This window comes from Branchiostoma floridae, chromosome 5 (genome assembly GCF_000003815.2).
Source record: "Branchiostoma floridae strain S238N-H82 chromosome 5, Bfl_VNyyK, whole genome shotgun sequence".
NCBI classification, from domain to species: Eukaryota; Metazoa; Chordata; class Leptocardii; order Amphioxiformes; family Branchiostomatidae; genus Branchiostoma; species Branchiostoma floridae.
In genome coordinates, this window is record NC_049983.1 from 15,326,410 (window position 1) to 15,344,956 (window position 18,547).

Here is an 18,547-nt window from a genome sequence, read left to right on the forward strand (position 1 = left end):
AAGCTGCTTATGTGATATGACTGTTTGGATAATTTAAACTGCAGAATGATACTGTACTAACAGTGAAAGCCTTTTTCCATTTTTCTTTTAGTGGGCATGAAGTTATATGTTTGATAATGTTCCAGAATAAAGTCAGTGTTCAACTGTATGAATATTGGATTCTCCATGCTATTCAATGACCTGAATTTTCCTCATTGGTAGTAGGTTTAATCTTGGATTTAACATGTCACATAGTGTTGTATACGTTTTGAAATCTTTCCATGTGGAGCTGCCAAAAAGTGATAAACTCTTCAACATGAATATCCCTACCAGTTATATACACCAAATTGAATAAAGTCATTATAGGTAATATTACAAGATAAATGCAAAGTCAACATTCTCATAGCTCCACATGTGAATAGCTGTTGAAATGTTAGAACAACATGAAAACAAACAACTTATGAGCTAAAAGTAAAACTAGACTGTTCTAAGTGTGGATAGGTGTATGAGCTTTCAGCTCTTTGCTTTGCTGGTCTTTCATCCCCTTGTGGAAGTGTCTCATGTGAGTGATCAAGCCCCTTTTGTACTTGAACTTCTTCTGGCATACATCACACACATGCTGAGTTTCTCCAGAGTGGACAACCTGGTGTTTTCAGTCTGGCGTCTGTTGGGAAGAAGTTCTCACATGTGTGGCATTTGGGTCCATCTGGGTCATGCAGTCTCCTGTGCTGTAGGAGACTGGACCTTCTTGCGTACCTGTTGCCACAGACAGTGTACACATGCTTCTTCTCCTTGTTGTGACTGGCCAGATGGTCATGAAAGTCTCGGCCATACACAAAGTCCTTGCGTGGTAGCGTCAGCTCCTTCTTGCTCAACAGCAGAGGACTGAGATGGTGAGGAAGATGACTCCTGACCATCTTTGGTACTTGAGTTGACGGCTGGAACAGGCTGCTGCTCTCCATCTTCAGCTTGTACGGGCACGAGCCTGTTCTAGCCGTCAAACTCCATGGCTGAAATGTGAATTTAAAAAAAAAAGTCAGTCTTTGTCTGGAAATACACCAAAAAGTAAACATTGAAAACATAACCTATAAACATCATACCTTATTACCTGATTTACATAAAACCATTAACGTTATACAAGGAAATAGTACACAGCATTACAAAGATCAGCCAATATTACAAAGATGCTAACCATGTGTGGTCTTGCTACTAAACTTTGTAACATCATCTGGAGGGAAAATGTGGGAGGGGGGCCGGGCGGTCAAGTGATACAACAATCCACCTTGAAGTTTTAAAGCATGGACTATTCGGTCAGTCCTTCAAGAAAGCCATAGCAATGGTGACAGGGCAGATGCACTCATAGTACGAATATCATACTGTCGCCTGAGTATATAAAAAAATATAAATCTCCCACACGTGGTACGTGTCGACAAATGGGGGAGGGGGGTAGCGCTAAAACTTATCTCTTCTGATTTTCGCCCTATGTGGGTAGTAACAATACTTCCATGGTCTCATTTCGTGGATAAGAACCTCCCGGTGGCTAGACGATATGGATTTCGTCGACGATGTTAATTCTAATCGCTCAAAATACGGTATTTGTCAACTGTTGACATCGGTAACTTTGCTATTGGAAGTCGTCATTCACAACGGCGCTCCCTCTATCTCGACTCAATTACATGAAAAGATGATAACTTTTGGCTTCCGATGATCCAGAGATACTCTGCCACCTGATAGGCTAGGCTAGGTTACACAAAATCTCCCTTAGATGACGTTAGAAGAAGAAATTGTGTACGACCTACCTCGCAAAACGCTCACTGGACGGCCCTTCAGTACCGGAGTTTTCTCCCCGACCGTCGAATTTGTCCCCGCAAACCGAATTTGTCTGTGTAACCGTCGAATTTTTCTGTGTAACCGTCGAATTTTTCTGTGTAACCGTCGAATTTGTCTGTGTAACCGTCGAATTTTTCTGTGTAACTGTCGAATTTGCCTTTGCAACCGTCGAATCAATCTCCGCGACCATCGAAATTGTCCCTCCGGACGGTCGAAAACGTCTTTGCAACCTATGACGTAGATTGTCCCCCGTGAATGTGTGTGTGTGTGTGTGTGTGTGTGTGTGTGTGTGTGTGTGTGTGTGTGTGTGTGTGTGTGCATGGAACACTTCAGAATATTCAATTCGTTTTCCAAAACGAACTTTAGAAAAAAAAGCTAAAATACCCCTTCCAAAGGATCAAGTTTGTGTAACCCTCTCTTCACCGAACAGACGCGGATTTGAACCCACAACCTCGCCAGATTTCGCTTCTCGGAAGTGACATTGCCAGCCACCAGACCACGAAGCATGCCGTAATCTTAGATTCGCGTCTGGATAACACACCGTTTCCTCTTAGACTCTACCAGACTCCCGCCTGGCTGAATACTAATAGGGGCTTTGGTGGCCAAGTTAGGAGTAAAGGCCTAGTGGGAGTTGATTGGCCTAGGAGTTGACTGGCCCTAGTTATTTGTCCCTATTTGAACAAATTCTTTTTTCACCCAGGTGACACGGCTGCTTGGGGACTTGTTTTCTTTATCAGTTTGTTTCTTTTGGCTCTCGACTGTCGGTTTACGTAACTTCCATCCGTCCGACAACAGAGTTCTCAGAAGATACTAGTCACGAACAGGATATTCTCTTAAAACAACTTCCGGTACACGATGTTCACGACCTGTTCTATGTATAAGCTGGTATCAGGGTAAAAACAAAGCTCTAATAAGCCATACCGGAAGTACGTGCTAGTGCGAGAATCTGATACAGTTGTGTTAGAGTATCTTTTCCTGTGTACCCCTCTTGATCTCCGAGCAGATGACAAGAGGCCATACCCCGAAGTACGTGTTTGTGTGTGAGATACAGAGGTACAAGCTTTGGGACTACCTTTACCTGTCAGTTATTCCAGCCCGTAGTAACTTACGGAGGTCTGTAGAATTCTGCCAATTGCTGAAAAAGATCAAGAAAGTTCCACACCAACATGGCAGTCAGCTACTTACCAAGCAGAGGTGGGGTTTCAGCGGCCTTTAAATTTTGACGTGCATTAGGCGTTTTTGTCAAGCTTTCTATTTTGTAGCGCTTTCCTGGCCGGTGGACATGACGAAAACTGTACAAGATAGAAAGCCCGACAAAAACAGCTAACTGTTGAAAACTTCAAGAAACAGCGGAATCTTTGCTTAGACTCTAGAGAGTAGCGGTCAGCTCTATTGACTTGAAACTAACTGTGTGAAAATGCTTTCTAGCTGTCACGAGTCATAACGGTCTTTCCCCCCAAACGCCCACATAACGCCCCTAGTACAGGCTGTTGTGGTATGTACTTTCCTGAATATAACGGACGTGTGCACATGTACAGCGATTTACATTCCTGAGAACGTACGTATCTTCTGGAATTAGAAGCGAAGTCAGAGTAGCAAGAATCACATTGCGTAGGAGGAAGCGCCGGAGGTTATGGAAAACTATAGGAAAGAAAAGGGAGAGAACAATATACGGTAGATATGCGGTAGATAATCTATTTCAGGAGGACACAATTCTGTAATGCAGTAGTAATACACTTCGCGGTGCCAAGATTTCGTGAAAGAAACCGAGAAAAAACGCGAACATTTCAACTTATGGGCTGTACTGCATCCCAAGGAATGGTGTGTAAATCTCCGGAGTTTTATCCATTGAAACGGGTTGAAGTTCTAGGCTCGCTTAACATGGTTGGCGAGTTGTAGGGGTAACCCATCTGTCTCAAGATGAAATAAATAAATAAATAAAAAAGCCTAGAATACCAGAAAAAAAGACTTTTAACCAGCATATTAACCAGCTGGGAGGTCTATTATCGAACTTGACCTTTGTCTCCCCGACACCTGTCCACCTATCAAATATCATCAAACATCCATCCACAACTTCTTCAGTTGTGCTGTTTACAAACAAACAACAAACAAACATACGTCCACAGCAAATCCATCCACCATAGCAAAACCTAAAACATCTATCCTAGCGAAGGTAAAAAAATGACTATAATGAACAGGTACACATGCAGCATATATACATGTATATATAGGTGAGGCGGGCCCAGCTGCAAACCCGCGCCAATCCGATGTGAGGTAAAGTGGGCTATACAGGAATTGTACAGAAGAAAGTAGAAACCGCGAGTGCAAGTGCGCGCGTGTGTGTTTGTGCTTACATGTATGTATGCTTGCGCGTGTGTATGTGTACATGTTCATCTGTATGTGTGTTTGTTTGTTTGTTTGCAAGCGACTTTTTCTGAGCGTAATTGTTTATGCGCGCTTGTGCGCCCGCGCGTGGTGTGTCTGTCTGTGTATGCGTACGTGTGCGTGCATGTAACGCTTCGATTATCTTCAATTCTTCATCCCAAACGAACTCCAGAAAAAGCCAAAATACCCCTTGCAAATATCAAACGCATTAGAAAACGGCGGTACCAGCTGCAAACTCGCGCCAATCTATAGCTTTACGAGTCCAATGTCACGATCCCCCGCCGGTGCAGCCGCTTCTGAGTGCACTTTTACAAATTGATCATTCTAACGCGGAGAGCTTTTAGCTCTGATTAACAGCGGGAGGCTGATTCTTTGTTTTATATGTACAGCATGCGGCATGCCAGACGGGTTAACCTTGAACTGGTGCTTTGTGTGGGAACAAACAAGCCACGGTTGTTGGGTAGTTCTCGGAGTAAAAATGTTTGTTACATGAGTCATCACAGTAGTTCCGTGAATTCATTTACTTTCTCAGGAACGCAACTTTGCGATACGAGTAGAAATACTTCGGTAGTGCGGTAGTATTGGAAATAGTAATCTCTAAGCAGGTCTACAGTAAAGCAGGTCCTACAGTAAGTTTTATGTTAGTAACATAAGATAGTATCAAAAGCTGGCGTAGGAGCTGCGGTTGCCAATGAACACCACTAGGCCTGCGACACTCCTTTGCCAGCTTTTCATGCCAAAATTCTCGGCTCTAGGGTATAGGCTATAGCTAACACGCACCCAAGAAAATTTTACAGTAGGCCCATCTGAGTTAGGCCCTGATAGACACGATGTACGATGTGAGATCGGACCGAGTCTGGTACCCAGGCCATTTGGCTAATAGTCCAACAGTTTATACAGAACATTCTCTCCATGTAAAAACAAGGGATCTAGTTCCAAAGCAACCTCCAAGCGGAATGTCACAGCAAGTAAACATGACCTTGCTAGTCCCCCATTCTTCTATTCAGTGTTCCAAACCGTTGCAAAGAAGACTGGCAGGCATTAGAGAGAGGGAGAAAAAAAAGGTCGAGAATACCAGTACATGACATGTACATATACATATACATGTACATGTACATGCACATGTACATGTACAGGGCAACCAAATATAAATATATACATTCGTTTGTACATGTACATGTACATTAATATATCCATTCGTTCGTCCGTTGCTTTCTTCATTTATTCGTCCGTTCACAGGTGTGTTACCTGCTGATAAAAGACGTGCCACCAAAAACAGGACGAACCACCTCACATCTGAAGGCGAGTCCACTCCTCGTGGGGGGGGGGGGGCATTCACCCCTTTGAACTGTGAACTTAACACACACAAAAATTACAAAATGATGAACCCCTAACAACTGCTTGGAGACGCCAGACGAGTCCACTCCCACGCTCAACGGGGGGTGGGGTGAACTACTCAGTGCTCTGTGAAGTGCTTCTTCTGTGAACTTGTTAACACGTAGTCGTGACCGGATGACAGACCTCATTTTACTCGGATCGCTTCACACCCCTGACTCAATAAAACAAATAGACCCGGGCCAGGAAATGATATAGAAAACATTCATTCAGTCGTCCATATACATGAGTATCGAGTTATCTATCTGAGCTTGTTAACTGAGAATCTGAACCTAGTTGATCCTAGCTTATTCGAATTGTCTATAACGCAAAACATTTCAAAACGCAGGTCCAAGGTAAACATCAAACAGATGAGATGTATGAGTTGGCGTTATTTTCCATGCCTTTTCAGGAATTTTGCTCTCGTCTTTCAAGTATAAAATGGAACAGAGAACACGCGTAGCAAGTCTCCAAGAAGATGTTTATGAACCATGTTTAGTAGTCTACTAGACTACGCTATATTATAGGGAAAATAGGGGAGTTTTGCGATCAGAGGAGTTCGCTGGCCGTGCTCCGGAGGGGAAACAGAATCTTAGCATGGACTGACTCCCGTGGCCAGTTTCCCGAATTTTCCGATCCCCGTACCCCCACAGGAAGGCCTGGTGGAGGCTACAGTTAGTTTAGTAGGATTGAAGCAGGCAGGTGAACCCCTCGCCCATCTGCTCGGAGATTACACCCCGGGTCTGAAGCTGACCTCCCGTCGCGGGCCTGACGGATCGGATTAACCTCCCACCCCGGTAATCCGCTGAGAAATCCGACAAGTCGGTTTCTACCCCTGGTGTCAGGATGATGGACTCACGATAGGGCCAAGGAGATTAGAGAACCTCTTCTTCAACCTCCTTGATATATAGGACTGGGCCAGGCCGCTTTTATATTGCAATCCTATAGCCTATTGCCAAGCCAATTTGATGTAGTGGTTCTAGGATTGGCCTACTTCAATTTGACAGTCTTCCCATTTATCAAATAATCTAAGGGTTCATCTTTGAAAGGTTAAAACCAACCTTTCTTTCTTTTTCTTTTTGAATTCTTTTCTTTCTTTGTTTTCCTACATTCTTTCCTTCCTTCTCTTCCTTTCCTTCTTCCTTTCTTTCTTTCATCCATTCAATTAACGTCCTACCAAAATTCCAGAAATCAAGTTGGTGACGCCATAGTTTCTGATAAACTTAAGAAAAAACGCTGTCCGGAGACCCAATTCTGTCACTATATATCAACTATAGCGTGTAATATTCTTTAAATTGGGCCAATGCTGACAAGACACTTTATCAAAATGAATTATATGCACTCTATGTCAACACCTATTTGAAACGATTGAACCGGCAAATATTGTCACCTCTCATAATCCCACCAGGTGCCGTAAGACCGCCACTTAGATAACTGACATTAACAAATACGCCAGTACAGTACGAAGGCCATATCAAGAAAGTTTTTAACATGTGGATAGCTGACGTGTGCAATCCTTAGGAATACTTTAGCTAATATAGATCCAACTCATCGTTTTCTGCTTGTGTGTTTTTATTGTTTATTTTGCAAAAATAATGCCCGAGGGCTAATTGCATACACAGTCTCAAGAACTAAGAGGGGTAAGTACATAAAACTAGTGTCTAATCAACTACATGATACTATGGATACTATTGTCGGGTTTGACTTCTTCTTTGAAGGCAGTGGTTTATTTACTGGATTGAACAGGTATAGGTGTACAGAGTGGTAGCCTCTACCAGGCTCCGCGGATCGGTAGACTATAGAGTCTATGAGCGCTAGGGGAATAGCCGCCAAAAGATCCGAATACGTTTACTCACTTCACTATATGTCCATTTTCTACAATTAGAACACCGCAGATCCTGGTAGAAGCCACAGAGTGGAACTGTCGTCCATTATCAACAATTTGAGTATTTTTAGCCCTTTTCGTCAACAGACCCCCGCAAAATGTTGAAATGTTTACGTTCATGGGGCCTTCACTTTTGACATTTTACCCAGACCCCTGCCACATGAACATGCGTAATGAGTACTCGACATGATCGGTCAATTATTCGCCAAATTATTCGCCAAATTATTCGCCAATTTCACTTTCCTTGCCGCCACCAAAGGATCCTGTTGGAGACTACAACATTATCGCATAGCTTAAAACAAGACCTGTAAACAAGACTGCCATTTCTGGCATTCCAGGCGAATTTGTACACCGTTAACTACGTGTAGTAGCCAGCCTACAACACGCCGATAAACGGTGTATGGACCACGCTATCCTGCTGGCAGAATTAGGGCATTGATGACAGGCCGTCATGGCCAGTGGTTCAGGTTAATAGGTCATGTAGGGGATTTCCTCCTCTCCAGGCAGATGATTCGGTCGGGATTTCAGTTTTCGTCTGCCTCCCTCTACTAGTGGTGAGGAATATTGATTGGGTTGATAATATTCTGTAAACGTTGACTCTGAAGAATTTTCCTGAGTCAACAAGCTATCCTCCAAGCAGAGGTTACGAGGTGGGGTAAAATAGGAGGGAGGCAGGCAAGAAGAAGAAAAGAAATAACCGCACTTCCTTTTATTTCTGGCTAAAACGCATCACGTTAATACTGATAATGGTTTGTCCCTGAGAACGGAACATTCATAACGGTCTGTCCCTCAAAACCGAACGTTGACAACGGTTTCCCCCTTGAAATGTTTGTCCCCGAAAACGGAATATTGACAACGGTTTGTCCCCGAAAATGAAACGTTGACAACGGTTTGTCCCCGAAAACGGAATAATGACAACGGTTGTCTCTGAAAATGGAACATTGACAACGTTTTGTCCCCTGAAACGGAATATTGACCAGGGTTTGTCCCCGAAAGCGGAATATTGACAACGGCTTGTCCCGGAAAACGGAATGTTAACAACGGTTTGTCGCTGAAAATGGGAATTGATAACCTTGGGTTTGTCCCCGAAAACGGAACATTGATAACGGTTTGTCCATCAAAACGGAACGTTGAAAACGGGTCGTCCCCGAAAATGGAATACTTGTACATGTATTGGCAACGGCCCGATTGTCCCTGAAAACGGAATTTTGACAACGAGTTGTCCCTGAAAATGAAATATTGACAAGGGGTTGCTCCCAAAAACGGGTACCCGCAGAACAGATATTGAATACAACACGAGGCAGTCCGTGAAGCGGTGTATATTTCAGTGTTCCACATTCGCGTTCAGACAATTTGCCTCACAAATTGCAGATAATTAATCCACCTGTTCACAGTAAAGCTACTACAGGTCAACCTGATTTCATCGATTTTTGGCGCCGCTGAAAGAAAAGAGGATGCCCGGTCAATATAATTATAAAGACAGATGAATTATGACATCATATCAACTAATTCGATCATCAGTTTTAACGTAAAATTTATCGAACAAAGCAAAAATGATAAAGTTTAAGATCATTCCTGAAAGGGAGAAAATAATAGTAGTAAGAAAATTATGATTGGGAAAGCAAAAATTTTTCCGCCTTCCTTGAAAGAAAACCGTCTACGATTCAAGGAATTTGTCGTTAACGTCTTGAGTCTTGGAATCAGCAGGAAAAGTATGAAAAATTGCACCGGTCGTCAACTATCCCCGAGGCAAGAAACTACGTATTTCCTTTTCCTCATAATTTGTTCTCCGAAATTAGCCGGCAGCCAATTCCTTTGTCTTCCTGTTAATTTCCTGTTGTGTTTGGAATTCCAATTGGAGTTGGGACAAAGCGATAATTATGTCTAGGAAAAAAATGTTGTGTTTCCTTTTTCCCTACCTACCCTAGAATAAATTTCCCTAAAAAACTGCCGACCCTAGACTTTTATTTGCGTGGGCACTGCTTCCTATTGTAATACAAAAAGCTGCTTGTCCTATCTGACGAAAGAGAAATTAACGTTATCCACTGATCTGATGTTTACAAAAAAAGAAGTTAATTCTTACCAAGGAGGTTAAAAAAAGGTAAACTACTTGTTCTTACCTATCGATCCTATTTTCTTCGGCCCGTTCGGGACTGAAACAGGAAACGCAATTTTTTCCTAGGCCTTATCATGGACAGGGCATTTACAAAACCAAAGCAGGTAGGAACAAATTCTAAGACAAAGAAAACAAACGAGCGATTGTATACGTAACTCGAGCCGCGTTCTTCCCGTAAGTGGCCTCCGGACATACGCACTTCATTTCCCATTGGGAGTTCGGGGTTCAGTCGCCTTGGGGTATTGTCTGCCTCTGTTCATTTGTGCACGAGGCTAACCACCCAGCAGATGTAGCGATTAAATTTTGAAGAAAAAAAAGCAACATTTTCCGCCTTCATTTTTCCCCACACAACCATACATATGTTCTACATCCAGTATTGTCGCTGAAAAAAGTTTAGCATTGTACTATGATTAGTACCAACACAGATGAGCTTCCATCATTCCATGATAATTTGAGAATGATAGTATGATCCTGAAGAGGGCGATAGTGGACGTTGAAAATTTGATCCGTGTGTACTTTTGTGTTGGGAGAAAGTTTAGTAGTTCACTATTTGTACGCTGAAGAAATCTAGTGACGCTGAAGAAGAGTGATGGGTGTACATGTCACTTAAACTTTGACGTCCGGAAGTGATCAACGAATCTTACCTATAGCTAGTTGTAGAGGTTTTAATTTGCGTTAAACATATTATGTAGTGAGCAGCAAACGTTGCATTTTCCGATATTTTCATTTTTACTTCATCTTTATTCTCGTTTTTACATCTGCTTCGAGTTATCAATACCACCAAACCATTTCACGCTAGCCTGGGTACCAACCGTATTCTAACGGGGCTCCCTACACTCGCTTTTTTAGGGTAGCGACTAGCGAGTGTAAGGAGCCCCGGTAGAATACGGATGGTACCCAGGCTAATTTCACGCGGCCATGTCCGCAATCTCCGATCTCATTAATATTTCAGTGGTCTGGAGCTATTTTAGATTTAATTCGGCGCAATCAAATTACACCGTACAAACGATTACGTTTCGCTACGTGTCCCCTTACCTGCACGGCTGACTTGCTCGCGTTATTTTTTCCTAATGATGCATACGAGTAATGCATGTACTGCAAATTCATTTACAGACGCGGACGGGCCAGCGGTTTTTGTTTTTTCTTCTTCGTTCTGAGTTTGCAGTTGATAAAATTCTACAGTAGAATATTAACGCATTGGACAGACATTCGTGCAGAGGTGACCGCGAAAATAAACCCCCTTTATATAATTAATTAATCACTTGCAGGCACATACTCAACATGTACACCTTCCCTTGGTTTTGACACAGTGGCTTCGTCCAGACAAAATACATTTAGCTGTAAATCATCGAGAAAAGTCCCAACATAAGGATGAGTTCTACGATTTTTGCACTCTCTAAAATTTAAATAGACAAAGGAGAGACTGATATCAAATTGTTTATGAGCCTAACTTCTCCTCGGCGAGTACTAGTAGCAAATTTGCAGAACCCTTGAGACTTTGTACCATTTGGAGTGGACATTGTTTTCACACCGTGTAAAGAGATGTCTGTTTCTGTTTACTTCAGACAAATATAACACGGCTTCGTCAAACAATGGTCACATCCGAAGCACTGTCACAAGACTGACATGATCGAAAAATGAATCAATTTTCTTTCAGGTCAGTTTCTGAAATTCAAACCCATCTTGCACTTGATATTTATTGTTATAAATATCACACAATCTATGTTTAGTTTTTCATATCATCAATAAAAAGTAACAGGTAGGGTAAAGATAACAATGAATGATAAGCAGAAATCGCGTCTACATAATTATGCCCTTGGTCTATGCATGGGGAACTGTATAATGTTTGTTGTTTCTGCTGCTATTGTTTACACGTGGTTGTTTTCACACTGAATAAGTCAATAATTCACGACCCTCTGTCGATATTAGCGGCTCCCAAAACCAATTAGGTCCAATTGTAATCCGTAAATGCCGGAAGTGGCGCACAATAGGTAGGAGGGAGGGGGGCGCATGTGGTCCTTCTTCGCGCAACAAAGGTTAGGATTGGTATTGGTTGGTAAAAGCAAGGACGTAACGTCCTTGGTAAAAGACATGGTATATTTTATGTCTTTGGCTTGAAATTAATGAAGCCAATGTTTAGTAAATAACATTTTTCAACACCAACAAAAAGTACATTTTCAAGTTGCCATTTCGATCGGATTGTTTGTAAGCTTCGAGAAGATGTAAGGCTTCGCGTTGTTGTGCAAAACAAGTCAAGGTCCAGCTGTAACATCTGCTTGAATTTATAGCAGCAACACATATCTTTGTATGCGTCATGTTTTAAACATTTATTCCTTTGCACAACAAAGTAACTGAAATTAAGTTAACATTGTTAACTTATCAGATACTGGATTTTAAAAGGTTGATTTCTTTGCTTATCTGTGATTTTTTTTTCACAAACCTAGATTAACTTAGTATTCATGAAACGGTGATCTTTTAGCAAAAGAACACCTGCCTCTGGAGTTGAATAACCAATTGAGTCAAAGATCTCCTTGTCTGACCCATTTCCACTTCCCAATAGCACAGGTCTGACTTACTCGAACAAATTGTATAAACATTACAGCTATAGAATTACAGCTTAGAACAAACATGACACGAAAAGCCGGTGTGAAATATGGCGTGTCTATATAATTGCACTTGAAACGGAAATGTTCTCATCTTCAGAAAGATTCGTGACAAAATTAAGTATTAGTGTCGCAATTGTAAAATCCTTCAATTCCTCATACTTTATAGACTTTAAGCCACGTGATTTCAATACCTCGTAAGTACAACAATATACGCTCAACGGAATGAATTCTTTTCACTCTACGACTCTTGAATAAATGATACGAACTTACAAACAAAATCTATTTGCTTGATAAATGTACATCTAGCATAAACTAATGGTTTACTTTTCGTGCCTTGAATTGTAGGCTTGGAATAATATCTCTTTTCACGGTTCCCTTGCTCTGAATAAGGTTTTGTGTATCTATAATATATCGTGTGCGTGGCTCTTTAGTAGAGCCCATTGGAACGTGTCAGTCTTTTGTTGCACGGTAAATGGCATATTCTTCGTACAAAAAAATCTCTTGTTTGTTACAGCTTTGTCCCAGGCCTTTACTTTAGTATACACAAATAGAATTCTAATACAAAACTCTTGCATTGATAGAAGCTGGAATAGTATAATAAATAACGGACTTCAGAAATATTAATATTCATCATAATTTGGCTCCCGCCGCAAATTTGTCATCATCATCATTATTACAACAATATTTATGTGCAGGTGCTACAAGTTTTTTTGAGCGGCCTTGCGGAATTCTCGGCTAAATAGAACGCACAAGAAAGGGTTGACACAGACCTGTACATATGTCATCCATGCCGAAATAGTCATGAACGCGCTGGGAATTGTCCGTTCTTTCGCCAGCATGTGCCAGTACGACTGCACCAGGTACGGTGTCCAGAGGACCAGGAACATAAAAATGATGACATAGTGCAGTCGGCTTGTCTTCTTTTCTGTCTGGAGCGTTCTCCATGGTAGCTTGTTGTTCCGCATGCTCGACGAGCTGCTGTTGTTGTTGTTTCGGGGCTGCTGTGGTTGTCTCCCGCCGCCCAGTACGGGGGGAGCCGGTCCTCTCCCGAACCCCTGCATCCAGTTCGCCGCTGCCTGCCCCGTGGCCCCCGGCCCGAAAAAAGTCCAGTTGTGTGACAGCGCGGGTACAAAGACAACAGGGTTCATCTTCCGATGCATGCGCATGAATACGAAGAGTCTCAAATAGATTAGATGGGTCGCAAACAGCACGATTGAGAGGATCAGGAGAAATCCTAAGGTGTCGTTGGTCAGGTAGTGTTTGTGGCGGAAATTGCACTGCTCCTCTTCCCGAATGAATTCGTAAGTGCCCAGACCGAACACGGGAGGGAAAGCCATGATGATGGCGACTGTCCAGATGACACAAATGAGCACCGCGCAGACGGAGCCCGTCAGCTTCTTCCTGTGGAACTTGCTGTGTGTCACCACGATGTATCTGGTGATGCTGACGGTGAAATGCGTGAAGATCACCCCGAACAGGAGCATGGTGTTGAAAAACGCCACCACTTGGCACAAAGGGCGCCCGTAATCCAAACCGAATCGTTCACCACCGCGATGATGGCAAAAGGCAGACAGAAAACTGTTTTGACTAGGTCGGCCACAGATACGTTCGCCAGCAGGAAAAATGGCGGCTTGCGGAGGCCCTGCTCTTTGTACAGCACGTATAAAACTAGCGAGTTGCCCAGCAAGCTAGCCACGATCACCACGCCGAGCGTTACAGTCTTCACCAGGATCATACACAGGTCCTGCTGTGGTGTGTCCTGGTCCGCCGCCATCTTGTGTCAGAAAAAAATCCCGTCGTCTGACAACTTCCCTCAGCTCAGCTGATTATCGTCTGCACAGCGCGCCGTGTTGTTGTTTTCTCACGGAAATGTGCAGCCGCCGAGCGTTCCCCTCTCCATGCCGGTGCCTTTATCCTCTCCCACGCAGCTCACGAAATCCTGCAGACGGTGAAAAACAAGCCGATCGTTAGTCTCCGAGGTTAGCTAGAGAAGACAGGATGCACGGGGTTCGCTAACACACGAGCTCTGCTCTGCCAGCCTCCATTTTTGTTGGGGCTGTTTAGAATATGCACGTCTTGCACACAGAGATCGCTGGGTCATGTTGTAGGGGTTGCCCAATGATCATGCCGTGTCACACGGGCCAGGCTACCGCCTGCATGCAAGCAGTGTTTTCCCCTCACACACAATAGAGGTCGCACAGCGAATCATATGGGGCAAAACAATGGCACAGAAAGGGAAGGGGTGAAAGTCATGCGCTTCTACAAAAGATAGATTCACCTCTAGCTCGCGCCGGACGCCATGTTTGATCAGATCCCCGTGTATTGAGGATAAAACGCCACCCGTAACAAAGGCTGATAGCTCGCAGAACGACCAGTAGGGGCCCTGCGCGAGGCAGGCAGTGTGCTGTCCCCTTTTTACTCTGGATTTTTAATCTAAACCCATCCAAAACCATTATCCCCGCAGAATCCACACTCTCTACTGCGCAGTACGTCACGGAGTAGCCCATTCGTTTCCGGGGGTACGATGGCCAATAATTCGTCAACACAAATGCGTCTAAATTAAGTAAACGGGTATATGACAATTTAGTTATAAAATAAAATATAGTAATGATAATTGCACAATATCAAAGACATTTGATAGGATATATTATCAATTTTCAATCATTTTACAAGAAACAAAAGGTGGACAGCTCCCCATTCCCAAAGATAGGTGGACTATACCATTCTGTCACTCTGTATAATGCAGTGAGGCTGCCTATCTAATGTTGTTTGCACCCTTCTTTTTCTCACCTATATGACAAGGCGACACTTTTCCCACGACTTCCGTCATAAATAGATCTAAATCCAGAAATGATGAAGCGATACAATAGGATAGGGTCTATTTAGAATGATTATATGAACTGAAAGGTAAGAAAATGTAACGTGCTTTATAAATTTATTGTATATTTTACATTACGATGAAATATCTGCGATTTAACTTTATATTATAAACCAATTCAACATAGTTTTAAAGAAAAGGGACAAAAATTGCTTTGTTTCCATAAGAAATACAAAACAAAGCTTTTTTTTGCCAAATAAAATTACATTACTTTTTTTTAACAAATTAAAGGCCAGTAGTTGAATGAAATGAAATGATTGAATTTTTTTTGCTTTTGCGTCTTCGATGTCTTTTTTTAAGTCATAGCCTCCCTTGCAGACTCCTCTGAGAGCACATTTTCACAGCATCGAATCCTAACATGCTACATCTGCTAGGTGTCTGCGAAAAAAAGTGGGGATCGTGTCAAAATAATGCGGGTGTCAAAACGACATTTATTGCTTTCCTTCCAATAACATCCGACGACTCAAACAAAGGGACCGTTATTCAATAAACGGTAATAGCGTTATTTATCGTCGCCATCACTTTAGTTATAGGTTTTCATTATAACTCATTTGTCAAGCAGATGTAACGTGCGCGTTCTTCCTATATCGTTTGCTGATCTCCAAGCAGATCCTACGGTAACATAAGATAGCATCAAAAGCTGCCAGAGGAGTGAAGCCGGCCTAAAAGCCCTTGGAGTGTGTTTGGCTCCCATGACTCTCTTTGGTCAGCTGTACTCTTTAGCCAGCTTTGATACTATCTTATGGCACTGGTAAATCTGCCTGGAGATGAATCGGTATATATTCTACTACTAGTCATTTTTTATGCGCGTTTGTGCGCTTGTTTCTTCTTTATTGTTTGCTGGTACAGCACTAATTTTGGACGGATCCATTTTACATGGGGGTGTCTTTGGAAGAGTCCATTCTTGCATTGGAAACGTTCATATTGATTGATCATTGATATTGAAAGGTTATTATGGACCAATCCAACGTCTTTCTTGCTTGTTGTTTGTAATACTGTAATTGCAGGCGTTTGATTTTGTTCACCACCAAAGATAAGTAAGATAGATCTAGACTCGAAAAAAAGCAAAGGACTTAAAATTTAGGGTATATTGCCATATTCCTTTCAGTAGACATATTTTGCCACAAAAGATGTTTACCACAAGACATGATTGCCATAAAAGCAACTATTGTTTATTCATTGTTGAAATACTTCCAAGTTATGCTAATTAATTACATAACGCAGGCGCAGTGGAAGAAAAACAACCACCACCAACCAAGAGTTCAGCGAACTTGCTTTGATCGATCGCAATTCTAAAAGAAGAAAATCCTTGTGGCAGTCTTAAGCCAGTGATATGTAAAACTGAATGCTTGAATTGTGATTCCAAAAGCAATTTATGATCAAGAATGACAAGATATAAGATGCCCCTATCACGAGATCTGCTACCATCGGATATTCGTAAGCTAGTACTAGTTGTATTCAACGACATAAAAGCAATGCAAGCAATATATCTGCAACTGTGTACACATAATAAAGGTAAGTAACGTCAGCAGTTACATATAGACCGAACCTGACTATTTATCGCTGGTAGCAATTAGACCAATGAGAGAACAGCTGCATCTAAATCTAGCTAGTCAAATTTATCGTTAATTTAGATAGGTGTGTGTGTGTGTGTGTGTGTGTGTGTGTGTGTGTGTGTGTGTGTGTGTGTGTGTGTGTGTGAGTGGATGTGTGTGCGTGTGTACATAATCAATGATAGCGACATGTAAAACGCACAGGTAATATTAAACAGCCGGTCATATAGCCTACTAATAAAGGTACTAGTTTACAAGTTCTAAAGGTAATTTACGGTCTAGATTGGCGGAATTACAAACTTTTCAAGTTCTGTCACTGATTTACGATGCTGATATAAAATGCCCATATTAAGTTAAAATATGAACTATCTGCAAATATACTGAGGCTAGCTGCATTCAAGGGCATCAAAAAGCCCCACAAGCAATATATTTACATGAGTGTATATAGTAGAAAGGGCAAGTAATGTCAACAGACATAAATTCTAGCAAGCATCATAAAACTGTCGCATGAATAAAACGGTTTTATGTAGCCCTTCTCATGACTGCCTTGACATTGAAAAGTATGTGTGTATGTGTGTGTGTGTGTTTGTGTGTGTGTTTGTGTGTGAGTGTGTGTGGGCGCGTGTTTGTGTGTGTCACTGTGTGATATGTAAGGGTGTGGGTGAGAGAGAGAGTGTGTGTGTGTATGCACAGCACGAAAACGAATATTTAAGCATACTTTCCGAGATACTTAAATGTAGCCTAAAGGTGGGAAAATATTTCCGCAGAGTTTACGGTATCGTAAAGACCACGGAAACCATGGTTTTACATTTCCGTAACCTTTCTGTATTCGTTAAGGCAGATTAAATACATGTAATATCTTTACATAACCTTTAAGCATCCTTATATGTGCCGTATATGAAACGGGTATTGCTTACGTACAGAAAACATCTACAGGCTTTGAACCGACCATACGTTCACATACAACCAGTTGACCTTCGCCTTTTTTTATTTTCGTGGTTCTCTAAGGTGGAAATTACCAATAGGAGATGATATCTTTTCATTGCCATTCCGTTACAATTGATCTCATTTACATACTCTTATTAGTATAGGTCTATGGAGACCTCTCCCTTTTATGTATAGGTGCAAAAAAAGATGTCAGAATGGTAGCGTTTATTTTTAAGAAGAGGCATTGCTTTTACCAAATTAAGAGTATTTTCCGCTCAATATACCACATGCGCCGTTCACTAAAGCAGCGGCTTCAAATGAATAGCTCCTGCTGTGTTTGTGTGTTAAGTTTAACCAAGACAAGCAAATCTCCTGTGTGAAAGCTACATATAACAGATACAATCTTTCCGGTGTCTTTCCGTTACATTTGAGCTGACTTTACATAAAAGGGGGGAGGTTTAAGCAAACCTCCCCCCTTTTATGTATAGGTGGAAAAAAGATGTCGGAAAGGTAGCGTTAATCATTACTTGAAGAAGAGGCATTACTTTTACCAAATTAAGAGTATTTTCCGCTCAATATACCACATGCGCCGTTCACTAAAGCAGCGGCTTCAAATGAATAGCTCCTGCTGTGTTTGCGTGTTAAGTTTAATCAAGAAAAGAAAATCTCCTCCTGTGTGAAAGCTACATATAACAGATACAATCTTTCCGATGTCTTTCCGTTACATTTGAGCTGACTTTACATAAAAGGGGGGAGGTTTAAGCAAACCTCCCCCCTTTTATGTATAGGTGGAAAAAAAGGTGTCGGAAAGGTAGCGTTAATCATTATTTGAAGAAGAGGCATTGCTTTTACCAAATTAAGAGTATTTTCCGCTCAATATAGTACATGCGCCGTTCACTAAAGCAGCGGCTTCAAATGAATAGCTCTTGCTGTGTTAGCGTGTTGAGTTTAACAAAGAAAAGAGTTTAACAAAGAAAAGCAAATCTCGTCCTGTGTGAAAGCTACATATAAAAG

The 18,547-nt window shown here is 41.9% G+C and overlaps 1 protein-coding gene across 1 annotated transcript; it reads right to left on the reverse strand.

Annotated features, from left to right (window-relative positions):
* Window positions 1-12,216: 12,216 nt before the first annotated feature.
* Window positions 12,217-14,667, reverse strand: LOC118415963 (probable G protein-coupled receptor 85). The gene is given in 3 exon segments (XM_035820941.1): window positions 12,217-13,688; window positions 13,691-14,114; window positions 14,454-14,667. Coding segments are annotated over 2 exon segments (1,074 nt in total). The 5' UTR covers window positions 13,950-14,114; window positions 14,454-14,667; the 3' UTR covers window positions 12,217-12,873.
* Between the last annotated feature and the right edge of the window lie 3,880 nt (window positions 14,668-18,547).